At 41.2% G+C, this 15,573-nt stretch overlaps 1 protein-coding gene across 1 annotated transcript in view; it reads right to left on the reverse strand.

Annotated features, from left to right (window-relative positions):
- Nucleotides 1–15,573, reverse strand: part of LOC124718769 (aminopeptidase N-like) — a 152,655-nt gene that overhangs the window by 120,472 nt on the left and 16,610 nt on the right. The window contains exon 5 of the mRNA XM_047244382.1: nt 10,858–11,007. Within this exon, the coding sequence (XP_047100338.1) occupies nt 10,858–11,007 (150 nt within the window). The remainder of the gene's footprint in view (nt 1–10,857; nt 11,008–15,573) is intronic.

The raw sequence follows: 15,573 nt of genomic DNA on the forward strand, positions 1-15,573 counted from the left end.
GTCAACTCAGTGTACATGCAGCGAGCTTCAAAATTACACCTACAACTTCGAGGGGTTGCAGAAGGTGTCTTGAGGAACAAAATGAGGTTAGAAATCCGTATTCGGAAACGTCATCCGGCGACGCTACAGAGCGTCGAAATTATAGGCGTCGGCGCCTGCATATACAGGGCCGTCCATTGATACTGACCAAATCTAATTATGTATACAGGGTGGTCCATTGATAGTGACCGGGTCAAATATCTCACGAAATAAGCATCAAACGAAAAAACTACAAAGAACGAAACTCGTCTAGCTTGAAGGGGGAAACCAGATGACGCTATGGTTGGCCCGCTAGATGGCGCTGCCATACGTCAAACGGATATCAACTGCGTTTTTTAAGATAGGAACCCCCATTTTTTATTACATATTCGTGTAGTACATAAAGAAATATGAATGTTTTAGTTGGACCACTTTTCTCGCTTTGTGATAGATGGCGCTGTAATAGTCACAAACGTATGAGTACGTGGTGTCACGTAACATTCCGCCAGTGCTGACGGTATTTGCTTCGTGATACATTACCCGTGTTAAAATGGACCGTTTACCAATTTCGGAAAAGGTCGATATCGTATTCATGTATGGCTATTGTGGTCAAAATGCCCAACGGACGTGTGCTATGCGTGCTGCTAGGTATCTTGGACTACATCATCCAACGTTACGTTATTTAAGGAAACACGAAGTGTTCAGTCACATGTGAAACATCAACCACGACCTGCAGCAAATGATGATGCCCAAGTAGGTGTTTTAGCTGCTGTTGCGGCTAATCCGCACATCCGTAACAGACAAGTTGCGCGAGAATCGGGAATCTCAAAAACGACGGTGTTGCGAATGCTACATCAACATCGATTGCACCCGTACCATATTTCTATGCACCAGGAATTGCATGGCGACGACTTTGAATGTCGTGTACTGTTCTGCAACTGGGCACTAGACAAATTACGGGACGATGACAGCTTTTTTGCACGCGTTCTATTTGGCGACATATTGGTATTCACCAACAGCGGTAACGTAAACCGGCATAATATGCACTATTGGGCAACGGAAAATCCACGATGGCTGCGACAAGTGGAACATCGGCGACCTTGGCGGGTTAATGTATGCGACGGTATTATGGGAGGAAGGATAATTGGCCCCATTGTTGTTGTTGTTGCTGTGGTCTTCAGTCCTGAGACTGGTTTGATGCAGCTCTCCATGCTACTCTATCCTGTGCAAGCTTCTTCATCTCCCAGTACCTACTGCAACCTACATCCTTCTGAATCTGCTTAGTGTATTCATCTCTTGGTCTCCCTCTACGATTTTTACCCTCCACGCTGCCCTCCAATGTTAAATTTGTGATCCCTTGATGCCTCAAAACATGTCCTACCAACCGATCCCTTCTTCTACTCAAGTTGTGCCACAAACTTCTCTTCTCCCCAATCCTATTCAATACCTGCTCATTAGTTACGTGATCTACCCACCTTATCTTCAGCATTCTTCTGTAGCACCACATTTCGAAAGCTTCTATTCTCTCCTTGTCCAAACTAGTTATCGTCTATGTTTCACTTCCATACATGGCTACACTCTATACAAATACTTTCAGAAACGACTTCCTGACACTTAAATCTATACTCGACGTTAACAAATTTCTCTTCTTCAGAAACGATTTCCTTGCCATTGCCAGTCTACATTTTATATCCTCTCTACTTCGACCACCATCAGTTATTTTGCTCCCCAAATAGCAAAACTCCTTTACTACTTTAAGTGTCTCATTTCCTACTCTAATTCCCTCAGCATCACCCGATTTAATTTGACTACATTCCATTATCCTCGTTTTGCTTTTGTTGATGTTCATCTTATATCCTCCTTTCAAGACACTGTCCATTCCGTTCAACTAATCTTCCAAGTCCTTTGCTGTCTCTGACAGAATTACAATGTCATCGGCGAACCTCAAAGTTTTTACTTCTTCTCCATGAATTTTAATACCTACTCCGAATTTTTCTTTTGTTTCCTTTACTGCTTGCTCAATATACAGATTGAATAACATCGGGGAGAGACCCCATTGTATCGATGGTAATATAAATGGTGCAATCTATGCTGATTTCCTACGTAATGTTCTACCGATGTTACTACAAGGTGTTTCACTGCATGACAGAATGGCGATGTACTTCCAACATGATGGATGTCCGGCACACAGCTCGCGTGCGGTTGAAGCGGTATCGAATATCATATTTCATGACAGGTGGGTTGGTCGTCTAAGCACCATACCATGATCCGCACGTTCACCAGATCTGACGTCCCCGTATTTCTTTCTGGGGGAATGTTGAAGGATATTTGCTATCGTGATCCCCCGACAACGCCTGACAAAATGCGTCAGCGCATTGTCAATGCATGTGTGAACATTACGGAAGGCGAACTACTCGCTGTTGAGAGGAATTTCGTTACACGTATTGCCAAATGCATTGAGGTTGACGGACATCATTTTGAGCATTTATTGCATTAATGTGGTATTTACAGGTAATCACGCTGTATCAGCATGCGTTCTCAGAAATGATAAGTTCGCAAAGGTACATGTATCACATTGGAACAACCGAAATAAAATGTTCAAACGTACCTACGTTTTGTATTTTAATTTAAAAAACCTACCTGTTAGCGACTGTTCGTCTAAAATTGTGAGCCATATGTTTGTGACCATTACAGCGCCATCTATCACAGAGCGAAAGAGGTGGTCCAACTAAAACATTCATATTTGTTTACGTACTACACGAATATGTAATAAAAAATGGGTGTTCCTATTTTTAAAAACGCAGTTGATATCCGTTTGACCTATGGCAGCGCCATCTAGCGGGCCAACCATACCGCCATCTGGTTTCCCCCTTCAAGCTAGACAAGTTTCGTTCTTTGTAATTTTTTTGTTTGATGCTTATTTCGTGAGATTTTTGACCCGGTCACTATCAATGGACCACCCTGTATATCCTCCTATATCCAGAATGACTCGCTAATGGCGTTACAGCTTTTCAAGGACGATGAACAAGGATAAAAGTATCGATCTGCGGTAAAGGCCGGGCTTCGGAAATAACTGACTAGAAGGTTATAAGCGAAAGTCGTTTCGATACCTCTGGCATGTACTGGTACTGTTGTTAAGATTAAAAGGTAGGCAACTTTCGAAGGTGATAGTATGGCCCAAAACAAGAAAAAAGTCTAGTATACATGGGCCTTATAATGCATACCTTACGAGCTCTGAGCACTTGTTCAACAGAGGAAGCGTGTGTTTCTCAGTAGCGAAGATGAACAAGTGCGCAGAGCCGCTGAGGTATTCTTTTAAGGGCCCAAGTTTACTGCACATTTTTCCTTGTCTTGGTCCATACTATCACCTCTGAAAGTTGAATACCCTACATTCTTAGCAACTACAGTACCAGCACATGTGTTCCACTGCCACAGATATCATAACGACTTTCCCTTGTAAGTTTCGACTCGTTCGTTTTAAGAGCAAAGATCCTTACCTCAAATTAGTAAATTTATGCTTCTCCATCATCGCTGAAAGTTTGCAGCATCAACACGGAATCACCCTCTACATACGAGTACATGCATTTACAGGCGTCGGCGGCTGTAACTTTGACGCTCTGTACCTTTGGTTCTGGACACGGGTTCCTATCCTCATTTTGTTCCTCAAGACATCTTCTGCATCCCCCTGAAATTTGTCGGTGTAATTTTGAAACACCCTGTACAAACAGAACTGACGTTAACTGTCACGAATAACACATTGAGCAAGTCGGACATAATGCAAAAAGTCTTAGGCGATCATATAAGGAGGTTGTCAACTCGAATCTAGATCTAGAAATGATCCAACATATATTGTCAAATTTAACTAGTTTTACATGCATTTAACCGGCGAAAACTGTAATTTGAACCTATTCGGTTAACGTACTGTTTGAGTTCCGTATACACAGCTTATTTCGTAACTCTGCCTTTCATTAAGGACGTCATTACCGTGTCTGGTCACATGAGTTTTATCTCTATTTCTTCTAGGATGTTCAATAATCTACCTTGTCATGCCTTGTAACAAATGATGATGTTTTCAGTGATATCATTACTAGAATGCTTGCACTCTCTTAAATGAGCATCAAATGCTGAGGGACTGGATTCACGAACATTAACATTCTAACATATCCACCACTTTCCGTTCCGTGACAGTAGTGTCCAGACGAGGCAGTGTGACCGTTTCTCATTTGACGGCTGGAAGAAGTCCAAAGTGCCGCCTGTGTACTGTGAGATGTGACAGATGTTGGATGCTATCAGGATCACATACACATAGTAATATTTATATTCTAAATATTCATGGCGCTCTTTGTTTTCTGCACACACAGCAACTTTGACATAATCGAGATTGTATAACTGACACATACATACTTTGATGTGGACATAAATAATGTTTAAGTACAAACAACTTACTGGTGACGGCAGCCGCAGCTCAGACATTGTGAATAACGACATCAACACTCAATGCTCAATAACCATTCAAATGATCATAAAAATCACAAGAATTAAAAAGTCAAGAATGATGAGGTGCTTTATTCGCAACTGCCAGTTTCACATCAGTGTAGACATATCTTCACGTTTATCTGTCACGGATACAAATCATCGAGTGAAATTTTTGAAATGGTAGAAGTACAGAACCAAAGTACTTGCATTAAAAAAAGTTGACAAGTACTCACAACAGTTATATCTGCATAATGAGGATAATGGAATGTAGTCGAGTTAACTCGGATGATGCTGAGGGAATTAGATTAGGGAATGAGACACTTAAAGTAGTAAAGGAGTTTTGCTGTTTGGGGAGCAAAATAACTCATGATGGTCGAAGTAGAGAGGATATAAAATGTATGCTGGCAATGTCAAGGAAAGCGTTTCTGAAGAAGAGAAATTTGTTAACATCGAGTATAGATTTAAGTGTCAGGAAGTCGTTCCTGAAGGTATTTGTATGGAGTGTAGCCATGAGTGGAAGTGAAACATGGACGATAAATAGTTCGGAAAAGAACACAATAGCTTTTGAAATGTGGTGCTACAGAACAACGCTGAAGTATAGACGGGTAGATCACATAACTAATGAGGAGGTATTGAATAGAATTGGGGACAAGAGGAGTTTGTGGCGCAACTTGACTAGAAGAAGGGATCGGTTGGTAGGACATATTCTGAGGCATCAAGGGATCACCAATTTAGTATTGGAGGGCAGCGTGGAGCGTAAAAATCGTAGAGGGAGACCAAGAGATGAATACACTAAGCAGATTCAGAAGGATGTAGGTTGCAGTAGGTACTGGGAGATGAAGAAGCTTGCACAGGATAGAGTAGCATGGAGAGCTGCATCAAACCAGTCTCAGGACTGAAGACAACAACAACAACAACAATGTACATGGACAATTATGGAGTCCCAGCTTTCAGGGAGTTAAGAATTAAATCACATTGGTACACTGCCATATCAAAATTGAGTACATGCAAAAGATCCTTGTCAGAATGTACAAAGCATAACTGCTGCATGAGCCAGGCCTAGGCCTCCACTGACGTGAAACCGATAGTTGCGAATGAAGCATCCTCATACAGCCTTGTGGGTTTTGGGGAAACCTCATCAATCTTGACTTTGTAATTGCTGTAATTTCTGTGATAGTTTGAATGGTTATTGACTGTTAAGTGTTGTTACTGTTATCACAAATTTAAGTAACCTAATAATTCTACTCTGCTGTATACAAACGCTATTGTGTTATAGATACCAATACGTATACATCTGCTTGTTTGTTCTCTGTGTCAGAGGGCACTGTCTGTGGGTTATGTGCCCACATACTGTGCTGGCAATTAAATATTTCACATGCATCTCATGGCTCACAGGAAGATACCTTTTAGCAAATACTAACAGACTGCAGAGCAGCAAGAATACAAAATTTTCAGATATTAATAATTATGGCCACATTTTACAATCAAATTCCTTTGCAAAAGGAATAACTGAGTGCATATGCAACGGTAAGGTTCTGGGCCTGTCACAGTTGGTATTCTAGAACATGTCATCCACCATTTCACAGACCATCTATCAAAATACCTGAGTGATAAGATTTCACCTAGAAATATATTTTCTGAGCCATTTGACGCATTTGAGTGAAAATAACAACGTTCTTTCCTACAAACTTGAAGTTTAAGGCTTTTGAGGTATAATGATGAGAGTTTCACTATATATTCAACTGACTGGATGCACAGGGCAATATTAGATGGCACATGTAGTTATCATGATGAATCTTCTTCTTAATGGCGACAATTAGTATTGGTGCTCCACAGGGGTCACTTCTGGGTCTATCCCCATTCTTGCTATTTAGAAATGACATTCCATGTTACAGTGATACAGAGAAATATATACTGCTCACAACAAACATAGTTCATTCGATTACGTACAAGGCAACCTATAGCATCAGTAGTAAAAACACATCAGGCTCAAAAGAAAATATGTAAAACTAAGCATTCAAAATTCTTCATCAGAACTTGAATTGAAAATCATACATTACAGATCATCTCAAATGCTTGAGTTCAGCAACATTTGCTGTACAAGGAATTGCTGATTTCGGTGATGAAAGTATTACAAAATTAGTTCACTTTTCATACTTCCATTGACTGATGTCGTAAGGAAAATGGGGCAATTCCACACATAGACACAATGTATTCACTGCACAGAAATATGCTGTAAATGTAATATCCGATGTCCATCCTCGAATTTGATGTAGGCGACTGTTTAAAGATCTAGGATTACTAACAACAGCCCCACATTCCATATACTCTTCTATCACATTTGTTTTTAACAATCCTCCAGCAGTAGTATTCATAAATATGACACAAGAAATCACATTGTCTTCCACTTTAATCTTACAGCCAGAAAGTACCAAACCATGCAACCATAAAATATTTGACTTCAATCCTTAAGAATTAATGGTGTGGCAGATAAAGTTTGAAAAAAAACTGACACTATTATACGAACTGTTCTGTTCCAAGGATAAATTTTTCAGTGATAGTATGTACATTGTTGGGTTACTTTTATCGAATTTTGTTGTAAATTAAGATTAAAACAAAAAAATCTGTTATTTAAATGATCAGCATGTAGTCATGTTCCCACAGAGAAAATATATCTTATTTGTGAGCATACTGACACATTATGCACCATCATGAGTTTCACAAACATGATCGTCCAAGAAAACTAAAATTAAAAATTAAAAGTAAAACTGAGGCCCCAGAATAATGATAAGACGAAATTGAAGCCTCTTCCGTTCCATTGCCTTCTGGATTCTAGGCAATTCTGCATTAAGTACAATCTACTAATTGAGGACGGGCATCCAGGTGAAACGACCAAACAGCCAAAGCCTCCATTCCATGTACCCAGTTGGCTCACTGGTAGAAGTATTGGGCCACCTCAGTCAGGGAAGTAGATAGCATCCAAATTGTTACTTCGTCTACAAACTGTCTTCTGTTCTTAAGTGCTACTTTCTGTGGTATTGCACAATCAGTGCCACACAGGGGGTCGTCATCGTCGTTGATCTGAAGTTGGCAGTACGAGTGCAGTGGCTGTCCACCAGTGGTCGATACTGCATCGAGCATCGTCCAACATCAAGTGGCGCGAAGCCCTAGCCCTACCAGGGTGCTGCAGCGGAAACTGCAGTTTTTTTTCTTTCTTTTTTTTTTAAAAAAGTCATCAGTCTTCTGATTTGATGCAGCCCGCCACGAATTGCTCTCCTGTGCCAACCTCTTAATCTCAGAGTAGCACTATCCTTTTTTATTTGCTGGATGTGTTTCAGTCTGTTTTCCAGTACAAGCTCCCTCTACAGTTATTCCATGGTGTCTTAACAGATGTCCTAGCCTCGCCTCCCGTCTTCTTGTCAGTGTTTTCCATATATTACGAGGGTGAGTCTAATGAAAACCTTAAATATTTTTTAAAAATATTATTGATTATGCACAAGTGATACAAAGCTGTATCACTTTTCAACATAATCTCCCCCACGCTCAATGGAAGTCCTCCAGAGCCTACAAAGTGCATAAATTTCTTTAGAAAAAAATTCTTTTTGTAGCCCACGCAACCACTCATGCACCGCGTGGCGTACCTCTTCATCAGAACGGAACTTCTTTCCTCCCATTGCGTCTTTGCGTGGTTCAGACATATGGAAATTATTTGGTGATTAGGAATGGCGCCGTTCCTTGCTCGCTCTCTTCGTTTCCGGTTGTTGGAAGTGAACCCAGGTTTCGTCACCAGTAACGATTCTTGCAACGAAGCCATCACCTTCTCGTTCAAAGCGCCGAAGAAGTTCTCCACAAGCATCAACACGTCGTTCTCTCATTTCAGGAGTCAGCTGCCGTGGCAGCCATCTTGCAGACACTTTATGAAATTGGAGCACATCATGCACAATATGGTGTGCTGACAAGACTAATGTGTAAACATGCTGCAATGTCACTCGGCGGTTTTCCTTCACTATGGCTTCAACTGCTGCAATGTTCTGTCGAGTCACAACTCGTTGTGCCTGACCTGGACGAGGAGAATCCTCCACTGAAGTCACACCATCTGCGAACTTCCTACTCCATTTGTAGACTTGCTGCTGTGACAGACATGCATCACCGTACTGAACCTTCATTCGTCGATGAATTTCAATAGGATTCACACCTTTGCTAAGCAAAAACCGAATAACAGAACGCTGTTCTTCCCTGGTGCAAGTCGCAAGTGGGGCGGCCATCTTTATACTGATACTGCGACGGTATGTGTGCATCTGCACTATGCTGCCACCTACAGGCCATTCTGCACGCTGTTTGTAGCACGCTCACCAACTTACAGGATAACGGCGCGAAATTTCGATTTGTTATTACAAATTTAAGGTTTTCATTTGACTCACCCTCGTACTTTCCTCTCCGATTCTGTGGACAACCTCTTCATTCCTTATCTCATCAGTCCACCAAATTTTCAACAGTCATCTGTAGCACCACATCTCAAATGCTTCGTTTCTCTTCTTTTCTGGTTTTCCCACAGACCGCATCTCACTGCCATACAATGGTGTGCTCCGAATGTACATTCTCAGAAACTTCTTCCCCAAATTAAGACCGATGTTCGACGCTGGTAGACTTCTCTTGGCCATTACTTTCGTCTAGCTTCGATTTACTCTCAGTCCGTATTATGCACTCATTAGACTGTTCATTCCATTCAACAGATTGTAATGATTCTTTATTTACGTGACCATTACGGCACTCCAACCCCAGTTCTCGATACCAATAATATCGTACTGCTTATCTGCGAAGTAAGAGACATATTTTTGTGACAATATTCACATTTGGTTTTATTAATGTATAGGTACTCCGATGTATCGATATATTACAGTGATATGGTTCTTTTGTGTATTCATTTCTGTGAGATTGTCATAATCTTTGACTTACTTGTAACCGTTTTGGCGCGAATGCGCACAGAGAAGTCTTTGTTTCACTTTGCAGAAGTTAAGTTGTTATTTCGCTTTGTAAAAGGTCAAGTCTTGGGTTTGGTTAAAGTGGAAATTAAATATATGGAGACTGATACAAAAACTTTCTTGATGATGTGACAATTAAGAAGAAGTATATGTGAATTTACAAGAAGTTTAATAAAAATGTGGATCGTGAACACCAAGTCAAAAACTATTTCTACCATACCATTGTTCTGATCTGGGATTGTTAGATCATTAAGAATTTCCTGAAAAACACATTTGTTAGGTCTTTAAATATTGCTAAAATACAGATCTGGACCATCTAGCAGTCAAAGTCGAATCACCCTAGAATCAACAAGATGAGCCATAACAACTTCGACGAGATTTACGTGGGAATCCATTCAAGATAAGTGCCAGAATTAATGAGTTTTTTACAGTGACTTCACTATTTCCGTTCTGACGATACCATCCACAGTCAATAACTTTGTAGTTGCCCGATGAAGCCAACATATGCTGCGTGAGCAACATTATTAATCTGAGTGCTAACCTACTTTGCAAGTGGTGGTATCGTTAGAAGATCCAGTAATTCTTGTGCAGTTTCTCTGAGGACAGCAATGACATCAGTGTGCCTTATCATTGATATCATTTCACCGCGAATTTTAATGCGAGTTTTTAAATTTTTCACTTTGCAGTTAATCGCCAGATACTCCCCACTTAATCTTCAGGTCCCATCCAGTGTACTCTACAGCGATTCCACTGGAGATACTTTGCACTTCAGTGACGTACATTGCTATTCACTGCTTACCTCTCCACAGATACGTCAACTCGCGGCTAGGACTGTCAGCTTCGTGGAACGTAATCTCTAGTCAGGCGCAAAAGAACTCTTGTACAGAGATTTACAATTGTGCATGTAAAGGACATCACTAGGGAAACAATTTTACATTGCAACACAAAAAAATGGTTCAAATGGCTCTGAGCACTATGGGACTCAACATCTGAGGTCATCAGTCCCCTAGAACTTAGAACTACTTAAACCTAACTAACCTAAGGACATCACACACATCCACGCCCGAGGCAGGATTCGAACCTGCGATTGTAGCGGTCGCGCGGTTCCTGACTTAAGCGGCTAGAGCCGCTCGGCCACACCGGCCGACCATTGCAACACATGTAGATCTTCAGCGTACAAGTTGAGTATTAACAGTTTATGTATTTTATACTGATGTTTGTTATTCATTCCATGCTTGATTTGCGGTTCAATTCCCATGCTGTTTCCAGAACAGAAATGTATTTTGTACCTGTGTCTACCACATGGACACACATCATTTGGTGCCGATTCTAAGTGAAAATGTGTGAAAGCCAAATAGGGGCGTTAGACATCTGGACTTACATGGTAGAATTCAACCGGGTGTTGAAGAGCACATTGTAGCTGGAGGGGACGATGAAACTGAAGGCGAAAGGCGCCTTGATGGCCGGCTCGTCGTAGCAGGGGAAAGCGCGCCGGGCGTATGTCGGCTGGAACTGCGTTGTCCCGAGCCACCTGGTGACAGAAGCACACACCACAAATTAGTTGTTGAACTTCTGCCCCATCTACCCCACACTCACTGGTTCGGCGTTGCAGAGGAAAGCGTGCCAGTACATCGGGCGGAAACGAATCCTGCAGGGTCACCTGGTGGCAAAAAACACACAAGAAATTAGTTGTTGTACTTCTGCCACATCCATTCCCTACTCACTGGCTCATCATAGAAGGGGAAGAGGGGCCAAGTGTATGTCAGCTGGAACTGTATTGTGCTGAGCCACCTGTGGGCAGAAGTGTACACACATAGTTAGCTATGTGTCCTCGGAGTCTTTCGTAACAGCATACATGCATAAAGCATTCTCGGTTTTTTCGATGGCCATCGAAAGCTTGAGCATTTTATTCGAACTGACGCAGCTGGAAAACCGAGAACGTTTTATTCATATAGTTAGCTGTTGTACTCCTGCCCTGCCTCAACCTCACTCTGTTTACATTGCACAGCTTCTCTGCTTCTGTCTCTCATTAATTCGTACACTGTATTTTATACATGCCATCAACAAGGAGAGACTTTAGGAATGACTGCCTAGTCAAAGTACAGATTTATTTAATTTATTTATTAGTGCATTTACTTCACCTGGCATACAGACCCTCTCTTACATCTAACGAGACATCCTTATTGAATTACAAATATTATAAGTATAGTTCAGGAGCAGTACATAATAATACTAATTATTATTATAATTATAGTTATAATGGTACATAACAAATGAGCTATGATACAAATTGGAAATTTTGGAAATTTGTGGTAAGCTCCTATGGGACCAAACTGCTGAGATCATCTGCCCCCTAGGGTTACACACTACTTAATCTAACTTAAGCTAACTTACGCAGAGGACCACACACACACATATGTACGCACACAAACACACACACACACACACATGCCCGAGGGAGGACTCGAACCTCTAATGGGGGGAGCCAGACGAGGCGGCTACCCTGCAGAGCGAGCCAAATAGCATCCAGTTTAACAGTGAGGAGGAGAGAACAAGACATGCAAAAAAAAATGGACGATTAGCACCATCATTATGGTAGACGTCACTGTCCCAGTAATATCAGCGTTAAATTGGAAAGCACCGGATCCAACCCCTCATGTAGAATTGCTGTCACAAACGCTTCAACACACGTACTTCACTGTGTAACCCGGCACCTTTATTCAACAACCACTTATTGGACCAAAACGCCCCATAAGGTTCTAACATGCCTTTTAGCAACAGAAGGAGACCCAACGGACTCGCATAAATACTGGCCTATCACATGCTTATGCAAAATGTATTATGAGATCACATCAGATTCAAACAAAATTATATATACTGAAATTTGATGCGAATCACTTTGGGAGCATATGACCAGAGAGTCTTAGCGAAGAAATCTCGAGTTGGTAAAGGTCATCTGAACACATATTCTGTTTTACTAGAGCAAGCAGTGGATGACAAAGTGTAATGTGTATACAGTCTTCATTACTTACAAAAACCATTTGATTCCCTTCCATCTACATGGCGTACTGAAGTTCTGCAGATATACAGGGTGGTCAGAAACTGCCAATAGAAATTTAAGGGTGTTGCAGGGTAGGTTGTGCTGAGAAATAACTGTTAAGAAAAATCTCGATATGTTACGCCATTTCCAATTGAAACTGGACAATCAGGCCGCTGCACGAATTCAAATGCCCTCCAGAGAAGGCGTCCCAAATGTGTTCTTCGTTTTGTTTCCTGGAGCCGAACAAAAGTGCAGTACAGGAATTGGACTTGAGACGGTAGTAAGAACCGAACCCAAGCCAAAGGCTGAGTGGCCTTGAACTCTATCTTCCATGTCACGAGAGGAACTGACATTAATTGTATTTGGTGGGCCGCTTGAATTTGTGTGTGCAACAGTCTCATTGGCCAACTTCAATGATGAAATGCTCAGAATCGGCAAAAGTATCGAATTTCTTTCTTATTTCTCAGCGCAACCTATCCTGCAACACCCTTACCAGCTCAACAAACGGAAACATGGTCCGTAGCAAGTTGTAATGCGATCTTTATTTAATCGAGCGATTAGCTAATTACCATGTTGTTACACATAGAGCAAAATACAGACTACGATCTTAAAAAATGTCACTGCAGTCAGGATCCTTTCGTAAAATGAAGGATTATGGCTACTTTTTACTTGTAATTAACAGTGATGTGAAAATGACATGCAATACAAATGTTACAAACATGTTTTACAAAGACGTTTACTCCAAACTGGAGCCGGCCGGAGCGGCCGAACGGTTCTAGGCGCTACAGTCTGGAACAGCGAGACCGCTACGGTCGCAGGTTCGAATCCTGCCTCGGGCATGGATGTGTGTGATGTCCTTAGGTTAGTTAGGTTTAAGTAGTTCTAAGTTCTAGGGGACTGATGACCTCAGCAGTTAAATCCCATAGTGCTCAGAACCATTTGAACTCCAAACTGGCTAATCGCACGATTAAACAGACATCGCATTACAACCTACCACGAATCATGTTCACGTTTCTTAAGCATCTGGAGGCTGTAGATTCGCACAAATACAAAAGTTTAACCCTTACAAGCTTTACTCACAGTTTCTGACCACCCTCTATTCGGTAAACAACTCCATCATCAACGCAGTGTTGTCCACACACATCTAGACCCCAAATGCAACAAAATGTACCAATACAGCAAACAAGGATCAAGAGAGAGAGGGAGGGAGATTTCAGAAGGGCAGCTTAAGACCCTTATACACTAAATTGAAAAACTCATTAGATAAACACATCAAAAATGCCCTATGACAGTTTATAAAGTTAGAGAATGTGCTAGTGAAGGTTTTCTTAAAACAGTGGCACTTACAAATGGAACTACTGGTTTTAGAAAATGTGGAATTAACCTATTTCATGTTAACATTTTCGATGAGTCGGATTTTCCTATGTCTTTAGTTTCAGACCACTCTCTAAATTCTGATGGTGCGCCTAACTCAGCAGAACCACTGGAATCAGAGAGATGTGTGTGCCCTCCAAACACGTAGAAAGGTGATATGCAAAATGTTGAAGCATATGTCTCACTGAAGGAGTTTCGTGATTTCCCAAAAGATCCTCTCATAAAAACAAATGGACACTCAAAACAGAGAAACATCATATTCTCTTAAACACCTGAGAAGGCGACTGCAGAAAAAAATTTGAGGAAAAGGGTGAAGTTAGAAGAAAATGAGAAAAGAAATGAGAAGAAAGCAACACGAAGATAACTCAGTAACGTGAAAGGAAAAGGGCTTCAAGCGGAGGTGATGGACAAGGCGATAAATATGTCTCATCTGATCAATCAGAGTGCAGTTCATCAAAAGATTTTTTTTTTTTAATTTGAACTGGGATGTTGTGTGATTGGCGATTATATTTTGTTATAATTTCCAATTGATGTTCAAAATGGTTCAAATGGCTCTGAGCACTATTGGACTCAACTGCTGTGGTCATTAGTCCCCTAGAACTTAGAACTACTTAAACCTAACTAACCTAAGGACATCACACACATCCATGCCCAAGGCAGGATTCGAACCTGCGACCGTAGCAGTCGCACGGTTCCGGACTGCGCGCCTAGAACCGCGAGACCACCGCGGCCGGCCCAATTGATGTGTTTTCATACTTTTAAGTCCTGATCCGTGGTAGTGATGAATATGTGGTCTCGTACCTTCCAAAAAACTAAAATAAAAAGAGGTTTTGCATTCCCTTAAGCAGAAGACTCTGATGTGTATCACGTATGGACACTGCAATGATTGTGCGTTGTCTATGGCTACAAAACACTATGTCAGTTTTGGTAGACTTGATTTTCACAGAGCAAAACGTATTTTCGATTAATGCTTGTATTTATATTTAACACTGTATTAATGTTTCCTTTGTGATCTAATCTATTCAAGCATTAATAAAGCAAAAATCGTAACTGTTTAACTGTGTATTACACAGAGTACACAGTAAAACATTTGCAGCATATTTCAAAAATTACAGGTTCATTTATTAATTAGCTGCCAAATCATTTTTGTTTCACTCCAAAATGTTGGCAAATAAATTGTTCTTTCTAAAAAATATTTTATTCAGTAAGAAGTGATTTCTACAAAATAATCAAAAATGTAATTTTTGTTTCACCGTGTACCACTCTTCCCAGCTACGAAATCTCAGGTTCATCTTCGGAGGCAATGGTTATGAGATAAAGATGACTGACAAACCAACGGCGAGAAAGGATGAAAGCAATAGCGAAGAACAGCAACAAAACACCGCGCTATTACACGGGGTAATAGAGCGAGAGTGCAGAATTCTCCTCTGAGCAGGTATTAGAGCTATTTTCTGAGGCAGTAATGAAATAAAAACATGTCCTCTGCTCAAAGAAATATGCAGCCGACAAGTTACATGCTGCTGGAGTTTACGAAATCAGCCGCGAGCGTGGACTACTGTATACAGGCGAGATGGGGCGACTGATTAGCACACAGACATCGGAAACATGAAATATATATTCGTCAAAGTGACACACGAAGTCAGCAGTGGCGGAACGCGAGGGTGACGGCTGCAGGCAGATAAC

This window comes from Schistocerca piceifrons, chromosome 10 (genome assembly GCF_021461385.2).
Source record: "Schistocerca piceifrons isolate TAMUIC-IGC-003096 chromosome 10, iqSchPice1.1, whole genome shotgun sequence".
In the NCBI taxonomy this organism is placed as follows: Eukaryota; Metazoa; Arthropoda; class Insecta; order Orthoptera; family Acrididae; genus Schistocerca; species Schistocerca piceifrons.